The 25,617-nt window shown below is 45.1% G+C and overlaps 1 protein-coding gene across 2 annotated transcripts in view; it reads right to left on the reverse strand.

Moving 5' to 3' along the window:
- Positions 1–428: 428 nt before the first annotated feature.
- LRRC28 (leucine rich repeat containing 28) overlaps positions 429–25,617 on the reverse strand; it is a 95,241-nt gene continuing 70,052 nt past the window's right edge. For both annotated transcript variants that reach the window (XM_060755653.2, XM_067471301.1), the window contains exons 8-10: positions 18,355–18,530; positions 10,933–11,092; positions 429–5,313 (exon numbers count right to left, since the gene is read on the reverse strand). In XM_060755653.2, coding sequence (XP_060611636.2) covers positions 5,241–5,313; positions 10,933–11,092; positions 18,355–18,530 — 409 coding nt within the window. In that variant the 3' untranslated portion in view covers positions 429–5,240. The remainder of the gene's footprint in view (positions 5,314–10,932; positions 11,093–18,354; positions 18,531–25,617) is intronic.

Here is a 25,617-nt window from a genome sequence, read left to right on the forward strand (position 1 = left end):
CTGCCAGATTGCCCAAACGCCTAGTCCCACATCCATGTTTTTAATTTCTTTCTGAAGGAGGGAAGTTGCTGATCTGATCTCCCCGGGGAGTGAATTCCATAGGTGAGGGACCACCACTGAGAAGGCCCTGTTCCTCGTCCCCGCCAATCTCACTTGTGACAGAGGCGGGGTCGAGAGCAGGGCCTCCCCAGAGGATCTCAGACTCCGAGATGGGACGTAAAGGGAGATGCGTTCGGACAGATATGCTGGCTGAGATCTTTTAGCACGGCACCGTTGTTGTTGTTGTTGTTCTGCTTCTTCTTCTTATTATTATTATTATTATGGGTCTCCAATTCATGGGGCCATCATAAGTAGTAGCTGACTAGACATCCATTAACAATTGACCAAACCTGAAACTGCAAGGAACAGAAACCAACAGGCACACAGCATACGAGACATTTAGGTTTTGTTTTTATTCTGAGGTGAGGACATTTAGAAAGTGATGCAGAGTTAAAATCAAGCATTCTATTACCACCTCCTTCAAACTTGCAAATCAGATGCCGCCAGGTAGGTGGAGGTGGGTTCCACATGCAGTCCCTATTATTGCTATCCCAAATCAGATGGAACATCTTCAGGAGCATCTCATCCCTTGCTTTTCCCTCATCCGCAAGAAGAGAACAAGCTCTGGGAACATGGAAAGGAAGAGGAGAGACTATCTCCTGCTGGTATTGAAAAGAGGACTGTGACAGAATGAACTATTTCTCTGGACCAAATGATGGTTAGTTTTGCACCAACATTTAAGCAAAGTATTGTCGAAGGCTTTCATGGCTGGAATCACTAGGTTCTTGTGGGTTTTTTCGGGCTATAGGGCCATGTTTAGAGGCATTTCTCCTGACGTTTCGCCTGCATCTATGACAAGCATCCTCAGAGGTAGTGAGGTCTGTTGGAAATAGGACAATGGGTTTATATATCTGTGGAATGGCTGGAATGGGGCACCATAGCAGAGCACCTGATGAACCAGCCTGGACACAGCATATTATTTGAGAACACAGAAATGCTGGACCACACCAACAACCACCATGTCAGACTACACAGAGAAGCCATTGAAATCCACAAGCATGTGGACAATTTCAACAGAAAGGAAGAGACCATGAAAATGAACAAAATCTGGCTACCAGTATTAAAAAACTCTAAAATTACAACAGCAAAACAGCAGAGAGGAAACAACCAGGCACATCTTAACACTTCTCAACAAAAGGTTTTCCCAGGCTCAGGCAGGCCTTCAAATGCTAATGAAGGTGATCAGCTGAAACATTCACACCTAGCCCCAGCAGAGAAGAGCTCTTTGCCCCACCCCAGCCATTCCACAGATATATAAACCCATTGTCCTATTTCCAACAGACCTCACTACCTCTGAGGATGCTTGCCATAGATGCAGGCGAAACGTCAGGAGAAATGCCTCTAGAACATGGCCCTATAGCGAAAAAAAACCCACAATAACCTATTTAAACAAATATGTGACGATATGAAAAATATTCACTCCTTTGTGCAAGAGGTTGTTCTATACCCTGTTGAATGACTGAGCACCCTTGCTTCTCAGGACAGGAAAACGATTCAAGCTGGTATAGGGATAACTTTGGCCTTCCTTCCAGATGTTTTAGACTTCAACTCCCACCATTCCTAACAACCTCAGGCCCTTTCCTTTCCCCCTTCAGCTGCTGAAGGAAAAGAGCCTGAGGCTGTTAGGAATGGTGAGAGTTGAAGTCCAAAACACTTGAATGGCTGAAGTTTGCCCGTGCCTGTACTATAGCCTTCCCATCCTGTTTGAATAGTTATGGATTCTTGGCCAGCTTTCCAAAGGATCAGGAAGGCCAACTCTTATTTAAGAGATGACATGAAATTCTTAAATTAAGGCACGATCCAGGTTAACGTTCGTATTCCTTAAGCCTGCATACAAAAAAGCAGACCAGGCAACCTTAGAGGAGCAGATGCTGCGCCCTTTGGTCATGCCACTGCCTTACGCTCACGGAATTTCTCCACGCAGAAGCATATCAAAATACGAAGCCAAATGCATCATTCTTCCGGCCGTTCTCAAGCTGAACTTCCTGGAGCTGTCGGAAAAGCATCCGTGGAGAGAGGCTTTCTTTGGCACACAATCGGAAAATGCGCTCTTTTCCGGATAACACAAACAGACCCACATTTGGACTTGTGTCTGCCTCTTGCTACTGTTGTGCTTCAGAATGCATCAAGAAGGCTCCAAATCTCCTCCAAGGATGCAACTTGAAAAATGACTGACTCTTGACAGTTCAGATACATGGGCATGTGGATATTTATCAAGACCTGCAACCAGTTTGTTACTCGTACGCCTTTACACCAACGTATTAAAGGAAATAAGCTTTGTAGAGCCTCCAAGTCAGGACAGTAGACTGCTTTTCTAAAATATGGGTTTGTGTTAAAAATCTAATTCTTAAGGTAAGGCCAGGAATTTGGGCTTCTTGCTGATTTTGGAGCCGTTAAGAACAATAATAGAATCATAGAATTCTAGAGTTGGAAGAGACCTCATGGGCCATCCAGTCCAACCCCCTGCCAAGAAGCAGGAATATTGCATTCAAAGCACCCCTGACAGATGGTCATCCAGCCTCTGTTAAAAAGCCTCCAAAGAAGGAGCCTCCACCACACTCCGGGACAGAGAGTTCCACTGCTGAACAGCTCTCACAGACAGGAAGTTCTTCCTAATGTTCAGATGGAATCTCCTTTCTTGTAGTTTGAAGCCATTGTTCCATGTCCTAGTCTCCTGGGAAGCTGTCTGGAAGCTTCCCAGGACGCTTCCAGACAGCACTAAATCACAAGTTTTAAAACATAGAATCATAGAATCATAGAGTTGAAAGAGACCTTGTGGCCATCCAGTCCAACCCCATTCTGCGAAGAAGCAGGAAAATCGCACTCAAAGCTCCTGACAGAGGGCCATCCAGCCTGTTTAAAAGCCTCTAAAGAAGGCGCCTCCACCACATTCTGGGGCAGAGTTCCACTGTTGAACAGCTCTCACAGTCACAATCAGGGGCAAAAAAGTCCTGGGACTTCAGAAGAGGTCCACATACAGACTTCTTGGTCCTGGGATTTTCACCTCCGTTGTCCAGACTTGATGCTTTGTTACCAGATTTAGAGACTCCCAAGATGGCTGCCGCAGGACTTCCGCCCGAAACTTTGGTGTTTTTTTGGTTTTTTTTTAAAAACCCTCAACATGTGGATATGTGGAGAATCATTGCAGCAAATCACTGCAAAACTTCCATTCTTTGTCCTGGCCAGATAAACTGTGCACTCAACATGTTTCATGACATTTCTGACACAAAAACAAAGTTTTTTCCTGGGTTGTTGTAGGTTTGTTCGGGCTATATGGCCATGGTCTAGAGGCATTTTCTCCTGACGTTTCACCTGCATCTATGGCAAGCATCCTCAGAGGTAGTGAGGTCTGTTGGAACTAGGAAAATGGGTTTATATATCTGTGGAATGACCAGGGTGAGACAAAGGACATTTTGTCTGCTGGAGCTAGGAGTGAATGTTTCAACTGACCACCTTGATTAGCATTTAATGGCTTGGAAGTGCCTGGGGGGAATCCTTTTGTTGAGAGATGATTTGATGTACCCGACTGTTTTTTCCTTCTAGTCAAGTGTCACATTCTTTTCAGGAACAAACCAATCAGGAATAAACATCTAAAATCCAGGAACCCAGATAAAAAAATCACATGATTTCTGAATGCAGGGATATACAGACATGTGAAGATTTGCATATTTGGCTCAAACCTGCGATATTCCCGCACCTAGAAATCTCGCTTTTTTTACCCTTTGTAGTGATTGCTTCTGCGTTTACAGGTAACGGTGCCTGGCCACCCTCTTGTTTGCTGCCAAAGCTCCTGGGATAAAAGTACCCCCAGAAACAATCCTCAGGGCAGTGATAATACTGTATTTCTGCAAGGCTCTTCTGGAGCACAAATGTGTTTAAATGTTATCACAGCCTTTTCAAGGCAAAGATTATGAGTTTATACACTCTCCCTTTCAGGGCCTTCCCTAATGCTGGACATCTGGTCTGGAGTGAAACAGATAAAGCTACTTCTATGCAAACGGCACCATTTTACACCTCTACTAACAGTCGCATGACGTTTTAAAGGCAGGAAAAAGAAGGAAGGAAGTCAACTTGGGAACTCTTCCAACCTACCAACATTTTTAAGACCAAAGTAAGACCATCCAGATGTTGCTGAACTGAAACTCTGCTGCCAGGTGCTCATGGGAGCTGCAACATCTGGAATCCAAAAAGGTCTGCCAAGAAATTACCCATTTTCTGTCTTTTCATAAAATCATAGAATCAAAGAGTTGGAAGAGACCTCATGGGCCATCCAGTCCAACCCCCTGCCAAGAAGCAGGAATATTGCATTCAAATCACCCCTGACAGATGGCCATCCAGCCTCTGTTTATAAGTTTCCAAAGAAGGAGCCTCCACCACACTCCGGGGCAGAGAGTTCCACTGCTGAACGGCTCTCACAGTCAGGAAGTTCTTCCTAATGTTTTAGATGGAATCTTCTTTCTTGTAGTTTGAAGCCATTGTTCCGTGTCTGTCAGTTGTAACGTTGCCTGCTTTATGCACTGGGAAAATTCTTAATCCCACCCCCCCAACCCAATTCCAGGCAAAAGATGCTCTGGGGAAAAAAAGAAATCAGTGGATTTTACAAGTCTCACCAACTGTCAAGAAGCCAGCTGGGCACGAAGCAGAACCCGTTTCCTTTCTGAATGGAAAACAGGAGGGAGGAAACTCTCCGGCACAAACAAACTGCTACCTTAAATGGCTGCTCTGTAAAGGGAGGTCATAGGAAGCCAAATAGGGAAGCCGCAAAGGAAGTTTCTGGGTTTGCAGATGTATTGTTCACAACACCCGTTTATGTTGTCTGAGCAAGTGAGCCCACTCTGAATGGCGTAATTTACAAAGGCATCACTGCAAGAGAGAGAGAAATCCACTTCTTTGCACATTTGGTTTACATTCTCCCCTGTGAAGGAATGGGAAGGTGTTAACTGTTTTCAAAAGGTGCACGATCCAAGCATTTCCAAATGTGATTCAAGAGGTCCGACGCAAGCGTTCCCAGCTGGGCACTCCTGCTTGTGCTTTGGCACGCCTACACACTCACTCACACTCACAGTATTCCAGTACCATCAGGAGGCACAGTTTAATGCAGCTTTAAGCTGGCACCGTTCCTGCAGAGCTTGGAGTATTTATCAACTCAATAGGTCAAAAGTCTGCAGACACTGGGTGGAGCAGCAGTAGGCCACAAAGCTAACAGTTGTCCTCCTGGAATAGGAAAAAGAGAGAGAAAGAGAGAGAGAGAGAGAGGAGGGGGAAGCAGAGGAGAGAGAGAAGACAGCAGTTGTCAGCTCAAGATTAAAACACTGGCTCTGCTCCACAACACACAACTTTTCTGAAGAGTTAGAAAGCAAACAACTCAGAAGCAGGGGGATTAAGCCCTGGTAAACTAAGTACACAAAATATTTGAGATCACAAAAATAGCAAGGTTTTTTTCCCCTCTGTCGACAAACTTCCTCCCGAAAACCCCTAAATATGACTGGTTCTGGAGATGTAAACGTTTGGGCAGATTCTTTGAATCTTATTCAGAGAAGGATGGCTTTTCAAAAGATGAAACAATCAACGTATTCTTTTCCCACCCCTCTTCCTGTTCATTATGGAACTGGGATCTGTGATGGGATTGAACCAAATGCCGAGGCTAGGCTGTATTCTGTTATTGCAGTGGTTCTCAACCTGGGGTCCCCAGATGTTTTTGGTCTTCACCTCCCAGAAATCCTAACAGCTGGTAAACTGACTGGGATTTCTGGGAGGTGTAGGCCAAAACTCCTGGGGACCCACAGATTGAGAACCACTGTGTTATTGGTTCCTTATTCCTGTTCAGTGTTCCTGCTTGCAAGTTCATTCAGGGAGAAAATTGCGTCTCATGACACAAATAGTATGACCATAGGCACGTTACAGGGCTGCGTCGAAGGTAGATAGCTGCATTAAATCACTACTGACTGAGAGGTCATGAGTTCTAAGCCAGCCCAGGTTGGAGTAATCTCTCGACCATTAATAGTCTAGCTTGCTGTCTACCTATGCAGCCCGAAAGACAGTTGCATCTGTCAAATAGGAAATTTAGGTACTGCTTTATGAGAGGAGGCTTATTTAACTAATTTACGACTGAGAGGTCATGAGTTTGAAGCCAGCCCGGGTCGGAGTAAGCTCTCGACCATTAATAGTCTAGCTTGCGGTCTACCTATGCAGCCCGAAAGACAGTTGCATCTGTCAAATAGGAAATTTAGGTACTGCTTTATGTGAGGAGGCTTATTTAACTAATTTACGATGCCATAAAACCTTCCAGCAGCGTGCGTAAGAATGAGGAAGTACTCCATCAAAGGACTCGGTGTCACAAGTGGATAGTGAAGCGGCAGCTCCTCCAGTGGACAGAAACGAGCCAGAATCGAGCATATCCTCATTAAGCCAGAAAGCTGGATATTAAATGCCCCTGTGTCTGTCTACATATGTTGTATGTTTAAAATGGCATTGAATGTTTGGCATGTATATGTGCATTGTAATCCACCCTGAGTCGCCTGCAGGGTGAGAAGGGTGGAATATAAATACCGCAAATAAATAAATAAATAAATAAATAAATAAATAAATAAAATGTTGCCTAGCCCCCTTCAACGCTGACATATGACACAGTTTCAGAATGCAGGTGAACCTCACTGAACTGGATTATATGGCAGTGTAAAGATTCCCCCTTGACATTAAATCCAGTCGTGTCCGACTCTGGGACTCTGGTGCTCATCTCAATTTTTAGATCGAAGAGCCAGCGTTGTTTGTAGATGTCTCCAAGGTCATGTGGCCACAGGCATGACTGTATGGAGCGCTGTTACCTTCCTGCCAAAGCGGTACCTATTGATCTACTCACATTTGCATGTTTTCAAACTGCTAGGTTAGCAGAGGCTGGGACTGACAATGGGAGCTCATCCTGTCCCGCAGATTCGAACCTCCGACCTTCCAATCAGCAAGTTTTGCGGCTTAGTGGTTTAATCCGCTGTGCCACCACGGCCCTTATATGGCAGTGTAGACTCATATAATCCAGCTCAATGCAGCTAATCTGTATTCTGAAGCTGCATTATATGGACAGTGCAGACAGGGCTCTACTTCTCCTTTCCAGTCAAGATACTATTCCTGCTTGTATTCGGTGACAACAGCCACTGTCTGATTTTTTATGGAGAATAGATGTCAGGAATGCAGCCACAGGCTCATTCTGCTCTTTTTTTAAAATGAGAAGGTCTTTGTTCTACATCACTCCAAGAGCAAGGAGCTCAACCGCCTGCCTGGCTGAGGTCGCTGCAACCAAAGAGGCAGTTTTCCAGGTATGTGGCTTCAAGAGGCCATAGGCTCCAAGGCAGGAATGGGCAAACCCAGACCCGGGGGCCGGATCTGGTCCCTTGGACTCTTTACTCAGACCCCCCTCTCTTACTATCCTATCCTTTCTTCTCTCTTTCCTTCCTCCTTCCCTTCCTTCCTTATCTCTCTCTTTCTCCTTCCCTCCCTTCCACCCTTTTGTCTTTCCTTCCTTCTCTCTTTCCTCCCTTCCACCCTTCCTACCTTCTCTTTATCCTGGGAATATTGCAGGCGCAATTGGTGGGGACGAGGGAGAGGGCCTTCTCGGTGGTGGCCCCCCAACTCTGGAACTCACTTCCCAAGGACATCAGACATGCCCCAACTCTGGCAGTCTTTAGAAGGAGCGTGAAAATGTGCTTGTTCCAGTGTGCCTCTCGTCCCCACCAATCGCGCTTGCGAAGGAAATGGGAGCACGAGCAGGGCCTCTCCAGATGATCGAAGAGATCATGGGGGTTCATACACAGAAATGTGGTCATGCAGGTAGGCGTGGAAGAAGCGCACATTTTGGAAACCACAAAAAAGAATGCTATTTCCCCCCTGTCTATCCATCAAAAGCAGAGGATCAAGAACAAATACAATTTGGGTTATTCTGCTATTTTTCCTCTCAGCCAGTGACCAAGCCAATCTATAAAAGTGGAAGACACGGGGCAAGGAAGACACTGTAAATCCATTTGCTAGGAAGCAATGTGAAAGCGAGTCGTTCTGAGTGTGTGGGTGAAGGGATTATGCAACTAGCTCTAGAGCTGCTGCTGCTGCTGCTTTTGACCTTCACAGATATCTAAGCCTTAAGAATAAAGAAGAATGTATTACATCTCCCCCCTTCTCTTAAGGGCATTAAATCCCTCACAAGAACAGAACTGCAAAGTGGAAGTGTGGTTAGACAGAACTATCTAAAGGGAGTAGAACAGGCATGGGAAACTTTCTAACTTGGAGGCAGCATGGCAGGCCAAAGCAGAGTGGATGGGTCGGGGGGGGGGGGAGGGGTTCTCCCGAAGTCCCTTCTCTGCCCTTTCCTCTCTCTTTCAGAGGTGAAAGTAAAGATGGGAAACAGTTGGATCCCAAAAGGGTTGGCCTTGGTCAGGATGAAATGGTGGATGGGTGAGAAAAAGTGTCTCCATAAGACCCCGTCTTGCCTGACTGTGAGAGCCGTTCAGCTGTGGAACTCTCTGCCCCGGAGTGTGGTGGAGGCTCCTTCTTTGGAGGTTTTTAAACAGAGGCTAGATGGCCATCTGTCAGGGGTGCTTTGAATGCAATATTCCTGCTTCTTGGCAGGGGGTTGGACTGGATGGCCCATGAGGTCTCTTCCAACTCCATGATTCTATGATTCTACTCCTGATATAGACTCCTAGAACCCTAGAGCCGGAAGAGACCCCCAAGGGCTATCCAGTCCAAACCCCTGCCATGCAGGAAGACATAATCAAAGCACTCCTGACAGACAACCTCTGTGGAAAATCCTCCTGAGACGGAGACTCCACCACACTCCCAGGCAGACTAGGCCACTCCCCAACAGCTCTTCCTCTCTCAGAAAGTTCTTCATAGTATTTTCAGTGGTACCTCTTTCCCTGGCATTTGAATCCATTGTTCCCTTGTGCCCTGGTCTCTAGAGCAGCAGAAAGCCAGTTTTCCCCCTCCCCCTCAATGGGACACCCTCAATGCTTCTCATGTTCCCTCTCGACCTTCTCTTCTCCTAGCTGAACATCCCTCAGGAGGAAAGGAGGAAGAAAAAAGAGAAGAAAAAAGAGAAGAAAAAAGAGAGGAAAGAAAGAAAGAAAGAAAGAAAGAAAGAAAGAAAGAAAGGAAGGAAGGAAGGAAGGAAGGGAGGGAGGGAGGAAGGAAGGAGTGTGGGAGGGAGGGAAGGAAGGAAGGAAGGAAGGAAGAGAAGGAGGGAGGGAGGGAGGGAGGGAGGGAGGGAGGGAAGGAAGGAAGGAAGGAAGGAAGGAAGGAAGGAAGGAAGGAAGGAAGGGAGAGAAGGAGGGAGGGAAGGAAGGAAGGAAGGGAGGGAGGGGAGGGAGGAAAGAAGGAAGGAAGGAAGGAAGGAAGGAAGGAAGGAAGGAAGGAAGGAAGGAAGGAAGGGGAGGGAGGAATAAGGAAGGAAGGAAGGAAGGAAGGAAGGAAGAAAGGAAGGAAGGAAGGAAGGAAGGAAGGAAGGAAGGAAGAGAAGGAAGGAGGGAGGGAGGGAGGGAGGGAGGGAAGGAAGGAAGGAAGGAAGGAAGGAAGGAAGAGAAGGAGGGAGGGAGGGAGGGAAGGAAGGAAGGGGATGGGAGGAAAGAAGGAAAGAAGGAAAGAAGGAAGGAAGGAAGGAAGGAAGGAAGGAAGGAAGGAAGGAAGGAAGAAGGGAGCGAGTGTGGGAAGGAGTGAGGGAGGGAAGGTAGGAGGGAGGGAGGGGAGGAAGAAGGAAGGAAGGAAGGAAGGAAGGGGAGGGAGGAAAGAATGAAGGAAGGAAGGAGGGAGGGAGGGAGGGAAGGGAGGGAGGGAGGGAGGGGAGGAAGAAGGAAGGAAGGAAGGAAGGAAGGAAGGAAGGAAGGAAGGAAGGGGAGGGAGGAAAGAATGAAGGAAGGAAGGAAGGAGGGAGGGAGGGAGGGAGGAAAGAAGGAAGGAAGGAAGGAAGGAAGGAAGGAAGGAAGGAAGGAAGGAAGGAAGGAGTGTGGGAGGGAAGGAAGGAAGGAAGGAAGGAAGGAAGGAAGGAAGGAAGGAAGGAAGGAGGAAGGGGAGGGAGGAAAAAGGAAGGAAGGAAGGAAGGAAGGAAGGAAGGGAAGGAGGGAGGGAGGGAGGGAAGGAAGAAGGAAGGAAGGAAGGAAGGAAGGAAGGAAGGAAGGAAGGAAGGAAGGGGAGGGAGGAAAGAATGAAGGAAGGAGGGAGGGAGGGAAGGAAGGGAGGGAGGGAGGGAGGGAGAGAGAAAAAGAGAGGTAAGAAAGTAAAGAGAGAAGGAAGGAAGGATAGGATGTTCAGGGAGAGGAGGGCCTGAGAAAAGAGTCCAAAGGGCCGCATCTGGCCCCTGGGCTTGTCCGTACCTGGAGTAGAACAATCAAAGGTTAAAAACAACAACAGAAAAGTGTGAGGTTCACAAACTGTGTCTATACTTGGGTGTTTGCAGGTGCATGTTAATGTTAATGTAGGTATGTGTTAGGTTACTGCAGGCATAGGCAAATTTGGGCCCTCCAGACGTTTTGGACTTCAACTCCCACAATTCCTAACAGTTGGTAAGCTGTTAGGAATTGTGAGAGTTGGAGTCCAAAACACCTGGAGGGCCCAAGTTTGCCCGTGCCTGGGTTAGTGTGTTTGTGTTTGATTTAGTTTTGTAGTATGCTGTAGTGGAGAGTTAGACAGTCATTTAATTTTAGTGAGATTGTACCTTTTTTTTTGTTCTTTCACTATGTTTGCTACGCATTATTGGTCTCTGAATAGAAATTAGTAAAGATAAACAGGATCTGCAGCCATATGCAATCTTCCTCCAACGTACTGAAGCCCCAATGCAATTTCCCTCGTAATTACCCCTGATGCAATCCTGCCATCGGTGTCTCCCTCAAGGGAAAGAGCTTTGGGTAGACGATTGTAAACATCGGCTGGCTGCAACGGTGGCAATGTCCCAGGGGGTAATGCAGCAGTTCCAAGAGACTTCTGGGTAATGAGATCGGCGTCAAGAACTGCAAATCTACAGATAGAAAACACAAAAAGAGTCTGACTTTCCAGAATGTGAGGTGCATGGTAGAGTTCTCTCGGCACAAAACAGGCAAAAGGGAAAACATGGTGTAGATCAGACTAAGTTCATCTAGCTAAAGAAAATCTATAATGGGTTGTTGTAGGTTTTTTCGGGCTATATGGCCATGGTCTAGAGGCATTTTCTCCTGACGTTTCACCTGCATCTATGGCAAGAATCCTCAGAGGTAGACCTCACTACCTCTGAGGATGCTTGCCATAGATGCAGGCGAAACGTCAGGAGAAAATGCCTCTAGACCATGGCCATATAGCCCGAAAAAAACCTACAACAACCCAGTGATTCCAGCCATGAAAGCCTTCGACAATACAAAATCTATAATGGGTTGCTGTAAGTTTCTTGGGCTGTATGGCTATGTTTCAGTAGCATTCTCTCCTGACGATTCGCCCACATCTATTGCAGGCATCCTCAGAGGTGTGAAGTCTGTTGGAAACAAGACAAATGGTGTTTATATATCTGTGGAATGTCCAGGGTGGGAGAAAGAACTCTTGCCTGCTTGAGGCAAGTGTGAATGTTGCAATTGGCCACCTTGATTAGCATTGAATAGCCTTGCAGCTTCATAGCCTGGCTGGTTGCTACCTGGGGAATCACAAAATCATTGAGTTGGAAGAGACCTCATGAGCCATCCAGTCCAACCCCCTGCCAAGAAGCAGGAAAATAGCATTCAAAGCATCCAGACAGATGGTCTTTGTGGGAGGTGTTAGCTGGCCCTGATTGTTTCCTCTTCAGAATTCCCTTGTCTTCAGACCTCAAGTTGTTTTGGACTTCAACTCCCACCATTCCTAACAACCTCAGGCCTCTTCCTTTCCCCCCTTAGCCACTAAAGCTTAAGTGGTAGAGGGGGGAAAGGAAAGGGCCTGAGGCTGTTAGGAATGGTGGGAGTTGAAGTCCAAAATACCTAAAGGTCTGAACTTTGCCCGTGCCTGCTTTAGCTAGAGATCCCGCACTGAGTGAAGGGTTGGACTCATTGCCCTGAAGCCCCTTCCAACGCTACAACTTTATGACTGTAACCAGCATCAGAAGAGCATAAGGTCTCTCCCCACTGCCAAATTCCATGCAATATGGCACATAATTCTGGGCCAAGCTTCTCATGCTGGCCCAAATACCAATCACCATAGCTGACAGCTACGGAAGAACGGAATGCTGGCTTCTATATTGTACAACTTCCTGGGCAAATTGATGTTAGATATTGTATATACTTGAGTATAAGCAGAGTTTTTCAGTTGAAAAAGCCCCCCTTGGCTTATACTTGAGTCAAGGTTATCTATTATTTTACTCTGCTATTATTATTTTTATTACATTTATTATTTTACTCTATTATTATTATATTTAATATTTTACTCTATTATTACTTCTATTATTACATTTCCCTTATTTTACTCTATTATTATTATTGCATTTATTATTTTACTCTGTTTATTATTGTTATTACATATATTATTTTACTGTATGACATTTATTATCTTCCTCTATTATTTCTGCTATTGTTACATTTCCATTAATTTCCTCTATTATTATTATTATTATTACATTTATGTTGTTTTACTCTATTATTATTACATTTATTATTTTACTCTATTATTATTGAAAAGATACAAAAGCACATTGACATTGAAGAAGGTTAGAACAATGGTTTAATCAGAGTTGGGCAGCCTTATCTTGAATTACAGTTTTATGTAAATACTAGCTGTACCCGGCCACGCGTTGCTGTGGCCCAGTCTTTGTAGATGTGTTTTGAGTGTGTATATATTTGCGTTTATGAGTCTAAGTGTGTGTTTGCATATACTTTTTGGGTTTTTTGCTTTTTAAGTCCTTTCCACTGTGTTTTTCAGTGTTTTTATGAGCGATGGTCACTTGTTGGCCTGATAGAATCATAGAATCAAAGAGTTGGAAGAGACCTCATGGGCCATCCAGTCCAAACCCCTGCCAAGAAGCAGGAATATTGCATTCAAATCACCCCTGACAGATGGCCATCCAGCCTCCGATTAAACGCTTCCAAAGAAGGAGCCTCCACCACACTCCAGGGCAGAGAGTTCCACTGCTGAATGGCTCTCACAGTCAGGAAGTTCATCCTCGTGTTCAGATGGAATCTCCTTTCTTGTAGTTTGAAGCCATTGTTCCGCGTCCTAGTCTCCAGGGAAGCAGAAAACAAGCTTGCTCCCCCCTCCCTGTGGCTTCCTCTCACATATTTATACATGGCTATCATATCTCCTCTCAGCCTTCTCTTCTTCAGGCTAAACATGCCCAGCTCCTTAAGCCGCTCCTCATAGGGCTTGTTCTCCAGACCCTTGATCATTTTAGTCGTCCTCCTCTGGACACATTCCACCTTCTCAATATCTCTCTTGAATTGTGGGGCCCAGAATTGGACACAATATTCCAGGTGTGGTCTAACCAAAGCAGAATAGAGGGGTAGTATTACTTCCCTGGACCTAGACACTTTGCTCCTATTGATGCAGGCCAAAATCCCATTGGCTATTTTTTGCTGCCACATCACATTCCTGGCTCATGTTTAACTTGTTGTCCACGAGGACTCCAAGATCTTTTTCATGCGTACTGCTCTCGAGCCAGGCATTGTCCCCCATTCTGTATCTTTGCATTCTGTTTTTCCTGCCAAAGTGGAGTATCTTGCATTTGTCACTGTTGAACTTCATTTTGTTAGTTTTGGCCCATCTCTCTAATCTGTCAAGATCGTTTTGAATCCTGCTCCTGTCCTCTGGAGTATTGGCTATCCCTCCCAATTTGGTGTCGTCTGCAAACTTGATGATCAGGCTTGGGCAAACTTCGGCCCTCTTGATGTTTTGGACTTCACTTCCCACTATTCCTAACGGCCTCTGGTGCAGACCGACTCCCTAAAGAAGACCAGCCTCCTCTCATCCTTCCCGAACTTCTCTCCACAGGATTCTGTCGCTCTTTCGTCTGATAGGTGTATTGTGTCCAAATGTGGTGTCAATTCATCCAGTGGTTTTTGAGTAAAGTTAATCCCAGAAATGAACACAACATTTTTATTTATATAGATGGTCACTTGTAGGGCTGATAGGTGTATAGTGTCCAAAATAAATAAATAAATACCACAATCTATATAATACACTACCAGTATATTATACTATTAGTGTTACATATTTATGTGTGTGTATATATATAAGACTTTTTTTATACAAAATGGCAAAATCATATAGAGATATCTATTTAAGGCATGGACAGTGTACTTAATGGATTGTACTACTTGTTTATTACTGTGGAAGGCATGGAATGTTTGCCTTTTTGTGCCTGTGCGCTGCCCTGAGTCCACACGGGGAGATTGGGGTGGGATGGAAATAGAGTTTTGTTATTGTTGTAGTTGTGTGAGCCGCGCCACATGCACAATGGAGGAGCTCCTTACAGCCACAGAAAGGCAGTCCAAGTACCCAGCTCCTGGCCACAGTAAATTTCGCATCATACCAAGTGTACCACTTTCTTTGTGCTTTTTTATGCATCCTAATTGTATTGTCAATTCGCTTCTGGCGCAATAAATACAGACATTATTGTGTAGCCTTCATCACAGCCTCTACATCCGGGTCCTGGAAGCGCCAAAACAGTGGCCTGGATCAGCCATTGTGACAGACCCACCTCCCACAGGCCTGGTTTTGAGGCAAAGGCGAGAGGGAGCCCGGGCCGCACCATAAAGTGAGCCCCCGACTTCGCTGAAGACGGCGGGCCTCCCTTCTCCTTTTGTTTTTCTTCCCCTCCATGCCCCCCCTCCTCCGCCACTTCCATGCCCTCCCCAGCCTTTTCCGCTTACTTCGCCCTTCTCGTCTTCCTCTCCCTCCGCTTCTAATCCTCCCCTTCTTCCTTTATTTTCTTCCTCTCCTTGTCTTCTTCCCTCTCTCTTTCTCAGCCAGCGGCAGGAGCGATGGGCTAGCGGGAGCCAGATAGGCAGCACCGCAATGCATGCGGCGACCGCCTTGGGCGCGGGGCAAGCTGGGAAATGGAATCCTTCAGCCCCATTGGTTTAACGACCAGTCGGGGGCAAGAACTACAACTCCCAGAGCACACTGGAAGAACCACGTCTTCAAGCTCTTCCTAAAGACTGCCAATGTTGGGGCTTGTCTGATGTCCTTGGGGAGAGAGTTCCAGAGTTGGGGGGCCACCACGGAGAAGGCCCTGTCCCTCGTCCCCACCAATCGCGCTTGCAACACAGATGGGATCGTGAACAGGGCCTCTCCAGATGATCGGAGAGATCGTGTGGGTTCATATACGGAGATGCGGTCACGCAGGTAGGCGGGTCCCAAACCGTTTAGGGCTTTGTAGATAAGCAACTGCACCTTGAATTGGGACCGGAAAATGAATGGCAGCCAATAGAGCTCCTTAAACAGGAGGGTTGACCTCTTCCTGTAAGGAGTCCCAGTTAACAACCTGGCCGCCGCCCTGGCCGCACATGGGTAGTATGATTTCCCTGGGTCTAGGCATTAGACTCCTATTTATGCAGGTCAAAATCCCACAGAGCCAAGGCAATGAGGGCAGTGAGAGAAGAGCTTTCCCTACCAGCTAACTCATCTGCCTACCTCTTTCCTTGATGAGGACTCCAAACTTGTGCGGGATGTGTTTGACTTCCAACCACTGACTGATTTGCTAACTCATGTTCACCCCGGTTATCCTCCTCCACATCTGCCCATGAACTCCCAAGGACTTTGAGCGAGCTCGATATTCAAGATGTGATCAGAAGCCAAGGTCCCATGTGGCGAAAGGCTGCAAACAGCAGACAAGCCATAGGCCAGTTTGGAACACAAAGCCTGAACTGGGGCAGAACTAAAGCAGCTCAGCTGTCACGTTGCACCGCAATGGCCAAGAGGCTGCGAGCGCTTGTTGTGCCTCCTGCCGAAGAAGCCTGCCAGCGCTGGAGCCGGCTCCCTGGAAAGGAGCGGCATTGTTGGATGGAGCACTGCCTCTTGCCTCGGGAACAGGATTACTTCTGCTTCTCCACTCCGTCCGAAGGCTGCGACTGCAAAAAGACTTCAGCCGGTCCGCAGCCTGCGCATGAAAAGGCTCCTAAATGACTTTCACCTCTGAAGCACAACAATAAGCGGTCTGCTGGGGCCTCGGTATTCCTACTATGAACCTAACTGTGAAGTTTTAAGAAGATGGTCAGAGATTCAGCTTCAAGTGACAGGCACTTCCAATAAGCTTCTTCCCTTCCGCATAAGCTTCTTTACTTAACCTACCAACATCCTAGATCTTCTTATCTATATCTCCTTTGTGCCCCTGGTTGGGTTGTTGTTCCTAGGAGTTTCAGTCTTTAGCCAACTCTATCTTCTATATAAATAAAAATGTAATGTTCGTTTGTGGGATTAACAGAACTCAAAAACCACTGGACGAATTGACACCAAATTTGGACACAAGACACCTAATAACCCAAATGTATGTCCTTCACTCAAAAAAATTGATTTTGTCATTTGGGAGTTGTAGTTGCTGGGATTTATAGTTCACTTACAATCAAAGAGCTTTCTGAACCTCACCAATGATGGACTTGAACCAAACTTGGGAAACAGGACTCCCACGGCCAACATAAAATACTGGAAGGGTGTCCTTTGGTTCTGGAGTTGTAGTTCACCTACATCCAGAGATCACTGTGGACTCAAACAATGATGGAACATGACCAAACTCTACAAGAATACTCCATGTGCCCAAATGTGAACACTGGTGGAGTTTGGGGAAAATAGAATCTTGATATTTGGGATTTGTAGTTGCTGAGATTTGTCGTTCACCTACAATCACAGAGCATTCTGAACCCCACCAACGATGGAATTGAACCAAACTTGGCACACAGGACTCCCATGAACAACAGAAAATACTGGAAGGGTTTGGTGGGCAGTGTCCTTTGGTTTTGGAGTTGTAGTTCATCTACATCCAGAGAGTACTGTAGACTCAAACACTGATGGATCTGGACCAAACTCTACACGAATACTCAATATGCCCAAATGTGAACACTGGTGGAGTTTGGGGAAAATAGAATCTTGACATTTGGGAGTTGTAGTTGCTGGGATTTGTAGTTCACCTACAATCACAGAGGATCCTAAACCCCACCAACGATAGAACTGGGCCAATCCTCCCACACAGAACCCCCTTGTGGGCCGCAGCAACGCGTGGCAGGAGACGGCTAGTCTTCAATATAATAATAATAATAATAATAATAATAATAATAATAATACTGTATTTATACCCCGCTACCATCTCCCCAAGGTACTCGGTGCGGCTTACATGAGGCCAAGCCCACAGTACATCAATAACAAAAGAAATAACAAAAACAATCAATACAATACAATTAATATAAATCACATAAACAATAAAGAGTTAACACACAAGCATTTAAGCATTGATTGATTTTGTTCATTTGTTCAGAAAGGAGGAAACCATGAAAATGAACAAAATCTGGCTACCAGAATTAAAAAAACTCTAAAATTACAACAGCAAAACAACAGAGGGGAAACAATCAATGACATCTAACCACCTCTCAACAAAAGATTGCCCCAGGCACTGCCAGGCTATCAAATGCTAATCAAGGTGGTCAGTTGAAACATTCACACCTAGCTCCAACAGACAAGAGTCCTTTGTCCCACCCTGGACATTCCACAGATATATAAACCAAATTTTCCTAGTTCCAACAGACCTCACAACCTCTGAGGATGCTTGCCATAGATAGAGGCAAAACCTCAGGAGAGAATGCCTCTAGAACATGGCCATATAGCCTGAAAAAACCTACAACAACCCAGTACTGAAGGATGTTGCCCACGTACTGAAGGAACGGGGGGGGGGGGGGGGGGAAGAAAGGGGCCCGAAGCTGTTAGAAATGGTGGGAGTTCAAGTCCAAAACACCCAGACAGCCCAAGTTGGCCCATGCCTGTGCTATGAGCATGTCATCCACATACTGAAGGATGTCGTCCATGTATTGAAGGAACGAGGGAGAAAAGGAAGGGGTCTGAGGCTGTTAGGAATTATGGGAGTTGAAGTCCAAAACACCCAGATGGATCAAGTTTCCCCATGCCTGATCTATCCCCTCCTCACCAAAATGAAGAGGCACAGCAAGCCAGCCAAGCTATTTCTGATGTCCATCAACACATTTCTAACCACCATATTGGCTATATTCGGAAGTGGAAGCAACCTGCTTCAAAGAGACCAGGTACTGAAATGCCTGATAAAACTTAAGACAACCCTCATCCCAATACCTTTGAGAAACCTGGAGTATGTGTTGTACAGCGTCCTCATGGCCATCTCTTGCAAAGGCAGCACACGGTCCAGGTCTGTCCCTATGGCCTTCACTTCTGCTGGGAGGAAAATCGCCAGTCGCCCCGAGGTGAAGGAGAGAAGCTTCATCTCCGACTTGAGAAAGGAAGACCCACAGCTGGAGAGATATTTGGGAAAGGGGGAAATGTGCTTAAAGACATGCAATATCAGATAAAAGGCATGCTGCCAAGCTAAGCATAAGACATGTTACCTTCCTCTGTTGTACCTCCACATGTGTGGGTGTGACATCTGCGGATTTGATTAATATGTTCCCTCTAGCAATCTTGATGTCCTCCAACACAACACTATAGTCAACTCTGCTCTGAAGGATCAAAGAAATTCCTATAGAGAACATTCGTCTAGGTGAGTAGTTCTCAACCTGTGGGTTACCAGGTGTTTTGGCCTACAACTCCCAGAAATCCCAGCCAGTTTACCAGCTCTTAGGATTTTTGGGAGTTGGATGCCAAAATATCTGGGAACCCACTGGTTGAGAACTGCTGCTCTAGGCATTTTTAGGTCCCCCAGTAAGATTCTATTATTAATATCTGCCGTGGTGGCACAACAGGTTAAACCATTGAGCTTGCTAACATGAAGGTTGGCAGTTCGAATCTGCAAGACAGGGTGAACTCCCGTTGTCAGCCTCAGCTCCTGCCAACCTAGCACTTCAAAAACATACAAATGTGAGTAGATCAATATATACCACCTCAGAGGAAAGGCAAAAGGATGCCCCACAAAGCCATGCCGGCTACATGACCAGGAAGTGTCTACAAACAATGCAGACTCCTTGGCTTGGAAATGGAGCTGAGCACTGCCTCCAGAGCCAGAGATGAAAGGGGAAGCCTTTGCCTTTGTCTGTGTATTTGTGTTTCACTGTTTGTATTTCAAAGACACTGAATGTCTGCCTGTGTCTGTATATGCTGGAATCCACTCTGAGTCACCTCAGGGAAATAAGGCAGAATACAATTTAAGTGTTGTTGTTGTTGTTGATGATGATGAGGATGGTTGTGATGGAGGACTTACAAATGCCCAAAGTAGTGTTCTCTCAGATTAAAAATGGATGAAAACATATAGAATTTTCTGAATATTTCTCATGTGTGTCCTCTGTCTCTAACGACAGAGAATGTGGAAGTCTGGCTGTATTATCTTTCCCCCCAGATAGTAGCATGCCTTTTCAAAGAAGTCGCATTCTTGGGTATGTCTTTATTACAGTCAACAAACCATGAGGCAATATTTATTTATTTATCGTGTCAGGGGAAGACCAAACAGTTGCATTGCATTTTTTAACAAAGAAACAAACAAACAGACAGACAAAACACGAAGTTTGCAAGCTTGGTAGTTGATTAGATGTCCTTTGACCAGTATTTGGTCACTTGGAGTGCCTCTGGTGTTGCCGCAAGAAGGTCCTCCATTGTGCATGTGACAGGGCTCAGGTTGCATTGCAACAGGTGGTCAGTGGTTTGCTCTTCTCCACACTCGCATGTTGTGGATTCCACTTTGTAGCCCCATTTCTTGAGTTTAGCTCTGCATCTCGTGGTGCCAGAGAGCAGTCTGTTCAGCGTCTTCCAAGTCACCCAGTTTTCTGTGTGCTCAGGGGGGAGTCTCTCATTTGGTATCACCCATGGATTGAGGTTCTGGGTTTGAGCCTGCCACTTTTGGACTCTCGCTTGCTGAGGTGTTCCAGCAAGTGTCTCTGTAAATCTTAGAAAACTATTTCTTGATTTAAGTCATTGATGTGCTGGCTGATACCCAAACAAGGGATGAGCTGGAGATTTCACTGCCTTGGTCCTTTCACTATTGGCTGCTACTCGCCGGCGAATGTCAGGTGGTGCAATGCCGGCTAAATAGTGTAATTTCTCCAGTGGTGTAGGGCGCAGACACTCTGTGATAATGCGGCATGTCTCATTAAGAGCCACATCTATTGTTTTAGCATGGTGAGATGTGTTCCACACTGGGCATGCATACTCAGCAGCAGAGTAGCATAGCGCAAGGGCAGATGTCTTCACTGTGTCTGGTTGTGATCCCCAGGTACCATAAGGCAATGCAACAGTTAGATACATCTTAAACACAGGTGAGCGCACACTATACTGGAAAACATAAGCCTTGATTGGATGGAACAAAGGATATCAAAGGATATCAGTAAAAGCATAGAGAGGCATTGTAGCAACGGCTTATTAAGATATGTTTAAAATTGAATACAAAACATGCACAATTAAAACCATCATTATATGGATTTAGTATTAATTAAAACCACACAGCCATAATACCAGTAAGTAAGATTTTTGGTGTACGTGTGTCCAGAGCAGGCATGGGCAAACTTGGGCCCTCCAGGTGTTTTGGACTCCAACTCCCACAATTCCTAAGAGCCTACCAAATGTTAGGAATTGTGGGAGTGGAGTCCAAAACATCCAGAGGGCCCAAGTTTGCCTATGCCTGTACCAGAAATGGGCTCCCTCCGATGCAGAGAAAAGCTCCAGTCTGTTTTTCTAACTGATATCCTTCCGAGTTGTGTGTGTGTATGGGAGGTGACTCTGTTGTATGAGCCCTCACCTGTGAATTGTACCTGTTGTAGAACCCAGGTGCAGATTTATCCCTTTGGTGAAAACTTTGCTTCAGAAAGAAAAGAAATGGGCAGAGATTCATTAAATCCCTGCTCGACATTTCCGTGTGTGCACAGTAGGTGCACCTGCACAAGCCAATGAATAGATGTTATGCAAGAGCATAATCTCTTCCCTTGCGCAAAGGGTTGTTTTAATGAGACTTGAAATGGGATCTGGCCTCAGGAGGCTGCATTGCCTCTAATTAAACAATTTAACCAGGATCCGTATAGGATCGCATGGTCCAAACACTACAGGAAGGAATAAAACGAAAGGGACACAGAACTATACAGGGGGCTGTTTCATACATTGTACATCGGCATTTGCTGCGCATATTGCCAAGCAAGGAATCACAACACTATGAAGACTGACTTTGGTAACTGCTTCAAGAATTCTTTGTGGCATCCATGCTTGAGGACATTTTAGAAAGAGCTTATACAAACAGTAATAATACTATACATATACCCTGCTACCATCTACCCAAAGGGACTCGGGGTGGCTCACAAAAGCACTCAATAGTGCAACACACAAAACACAACAAGTGCATAAACAATAATATAATAGCTTACTAGTTAAAATTTCAATAAAATGCAATAGCTGCAGATATAAACAATATTCAATCAAGACCTATGCTGGAAATGTGAAAAAGAAAAAGGCAACTTCATTCACATGTGGTGGGGCTGTAGGAAAGTTAAAAACTATTGGCTATAAATACACAAAAAATGGAAAAAATCTTAAATATAAAATTTAACCCAATGCCAGAGACACTACTACTGGGAATACTAGACACTAAAATAGAAAAAAAAAGATAAAATATTTTTTATCTAATTACAGCTGCTAGGATGACCCTAGCAAAAATATGGAAAACAAAGGAAATCCCTATACGGATCCTGGTTATCTTCACTATCCACTAACAGTGGATAGTGAAGATAACCAGGATCCGTATAGGGATTTCCTTTGTTTTCCATATTTTTGCTAGGGTCATCCTAGCAGCTGTAATTAGATAAAAAATATTTTATCTTTTTTTCACTATCCACTAACAGTGGATAGTGAAGATAATGGAGATAATTAGTATGGCTATACTGACACAAAGAATCTCACTCAGTAACACAAAACCTCAAAGAACTATCAGGAAAGCAGTCTTAGATTTTGTAAAGGAAGAGAACAAAGAGATATATATTATGGATCTGTAATTGAAATCCAAGGAAAATACAATTAAAGAAGATAATAATAAGAGTAAGCAAAGACAATAATATGTTTGTGGAAACATAAATGATTTCTCAAATAAGATTAGGTAAAAAAATGCATCAACTTGTATTATTGCTACAACTTGTATAGGTATAAACAAGGACAAACATGTATAATTGACATAATAGATGGAGACAACCTGGGTAGTCCTGGAAGTACAATTCCCCTCCCCAACCCAAATTATCCTCCCCCCTACCTCCTATCTAGTGAACCTTTTCCTCACCCTGTCACTCCCACCCCTGTCACCTCCTCCTACCCCAATGCCTATGTAATCCCTCCTCACCTCTCCCCTCTCTTTTATTGTAAATTTGAAAAACCTAATAAAAATATATTTAAAAAAAAAAGATCAGACCATAAAGTACAAGGTGGAATAGTCATTAAATCTTCTAGTATCATCATGAAAGATTCCTAAACAAGGTCAAAGGCCTATTTGAAGTGTCATGTCTTCGAATTGGTTTAAAACACTTGGAGAGTAGGGGCTAATCTAATCTCTCTCGAGAAGGCATTCCAAAGCCAGGGGGCCACCATAAGAAGGCCCCTCTCTCACCCCCACCAACTGCGCTTCAGATAGAGGTGGGACTGAGAGGAGAGCCTCGCTAGTAGATCTTAGGGCCTGTGGCTTCATAGGTTGGACCCGAACTGTATAGGGCTTTGTAGGTGATAACCTGCAGTCTGACTTGAGTCTGGAAGCTTGTTGGCTGCCAGTGGAGCTGCTTTAGTAGGGCACGGTAGCTAGCCTGGATTAGTAATCTGCCAGATGACCTTTGCACTAATTGCAGTTTTCAGGCCATCTTCAAAGGCAGCCCCACATAGAGTGCATTACAGTAGTCTATTCTAGATGTAACTAAGGTGTGGACCTCCATGGACAAGTCAGGCTTTTTGAGGTACAGTTGTAACTGGTGCACCAGTGTTAACTGTACGAAGGCCCTCTCGGCCACCACTGACACCTGAGCTTCAAGCGTCAGCATCAAGTCTAGGAGGACCCCAGACTATGGACCTGTATCCTCAGGGGGAGTGGGACCCTGTCGAGCACAGGTTGCCACCCTATAGCTCCACTTTGCCCAGTTCTAAGAGAACAATGCAACACAAGATCCACCATTATGATTCCAACACAGCCCTATTATCAGGTATGCAGAAACAATCATCTTAAAGTAATCCCAGATTTTCTGGCCAAGCAAAATAAAAAAGAGGGGCCTTTTAGCTATTAAACGTTATTAAATCAGCAGTACTATCGAGTCATTTGAACTTTCTTCTTCCTACAGAGATCTCTTCGCAAGCCTTTCTTGAGCTCCTTAGGGAGAAAAGCCCATGAAATCAGAAACATGTGCTAATGCAACTCAAGAAAGAATCAATTAATTCAAGGGAAGGTTGAGAGGAACACTCAATGTATGGCCTTCTCTTCGAAAGCATCCAACATGATGCTTCATGAATAGTATTATTCCCAACAGCGGCCCTTTGGATGATATTGGACCATAGGCCCCATGCTCCTTTCCCTATGGCTATGATCGATGGAAGTCATAAGCCAACTTCTGGAGGGCCGTGACCTTTAGTTATGAAAGCTCCAAAGACAACTTCCATTTTCAGCGGTGACACAAACACACACCAAGGCTTCCCAATGTGAGAATCCCAACTTGAATTTATCAACTTTCATTAGGATCAGCAGATGTCAGTGATACAAAAAGCTTGAAGAGAGACAAGCGTTCTGAAGGCTCTCCAACTCCATGGCCACAAATGAATTAAGCAAAAGTGGCAACGTACAGGAACAAACTGATTCAAAGTGATCACAGTCAACAGGCAGAAGACAGCATCTGAGCAGGAAATGGAGAATGACGTGCCCAAATGTTTGTTTTCTGGTGTCTGGTACACTGCATGAGGGGCGATAGGGAAATAATCAGGGAATTAAAGGGGAGAGAAGAAGAGAGTGGCAGCTGAACTCCAGCTCTGGGTCCCTGGAGGGAAGGCTTTCAGTGTGATGTCGGAGACCAAGGTTCAGATCCTGACTCCGCAACAAAGTTCATTAGACAGCCTTAAATAAGACTCTCTGCCTTTCTTTCTCTCTTTTCTGGCAGGGATTAATCACAATACAGGATAAGTTGCTTTCAGGATTATTCAAGAAAGAGTGTGAAAGAGATGGACAAAAAAAGAAACATTCATAGAATCATAGAGAAGCAGGAATATTGCATTCAAAGCACCCCTGACAGATGGCCATCCAGCCTCTGTTTAAAAGCCTCCAAAGAAGCAATCTCCATCACACTCCGGGGCAGAGAGTTCCACTGCTGAATAGCTTTCACAGTCAGGAAGTTCTTCCTCATGTTCAGATGGAATCTCCTTTCTTGCAGTTTGAAGCCATTGTTCTGTGTCCTAGTCTCCAGGGAAGTAGAAAACAAGCTTGTTCCCTCATCCCTGTGACTTCCTCACACATACTTATACATGGCTATCATGTCTCCTCTCAGCCTTCTCTTCTTCAGGCTAAACATACCCAGCTCTTTAAGCCGCTCTTCATAGGGCTTGTTCTCCAGATCCTTGATCATTTTAGCTGCCTTCCTCTGGACACATTCCAGTTTGTCAATATCTCTTTTCAGTTGTGATGCCCAGAATTGGACACAATATTCCAGGTGTGGTCTAACCAAGGCAGAATAAAGTATGGGGAGCATGACTTCCCTGGATCTAGACACTATGCTCCTATTGATGCAGGCCAAAATCCCATTGACTTTTTTTGCTGCCACATCACATTGCTGGCTCATGTTTAACTTGCTGTCCACGAGGACTCCAAGATTTTTTTCACATGTACTGCTCTCGATCCAGGCATCCCCCATTCTGTATCTTTGCATTTTGTTTTTTCTGCCTAAGTGGAGTATCTTGCATTTGTCCCTGTTGAACTTCATTCAACAGGAACAAAGAGAGACATGGTAATGGAGGTGATCTCCACTACAATCATCTAAGTCAGGTTGAGAAATGGGACAGATCCAAGGCTGCCCACAGTGAATAGTAGAGCTGAGGGCACGCAGAATTGTGAAACCAGCTGCCATGTTCCATCCCAGGATGCGACTCGAAATGACAAAAATGACACTGTTCCTTTCCCTGTCCTATGATCTGTCTGTGCCACTGAATTTTCCGATGATGAGCTCCACCATCTTTTTGTATCTGGCTCTCCCCTCAAGTTGACATCAAGTAGAAAACAAAGAAATACGTTCCAATGGTATATTCCCTAATCAACACCATCGAAAATGAACTGCGAAAAGGATTATTTATTTATTTATTTATTTATTTATTTACTGCATTTGTTGACCGCCGTTCTCAGCCCTAGGGCGACTCACGGCGGTGTACAACATATAAAAACAGTTACAATAAGGGAATATCACA

Source organism: Anolis sagrei, chromosome 9 (assembly GCF_037176765.1).
Source record: "Anolis sagrei isolate rAnoSag1 chromosome 9, rAnoSag1.mat, whole genome shotgun sequence".
In the NCBI taxonomy this organism is placed as follows: domain Eukaryota; kingdom Metazoa; phylum Chordata; class Lepidosauria; order Squamata; family Dactyloidae; genus Anolis; species Anolis sagrei.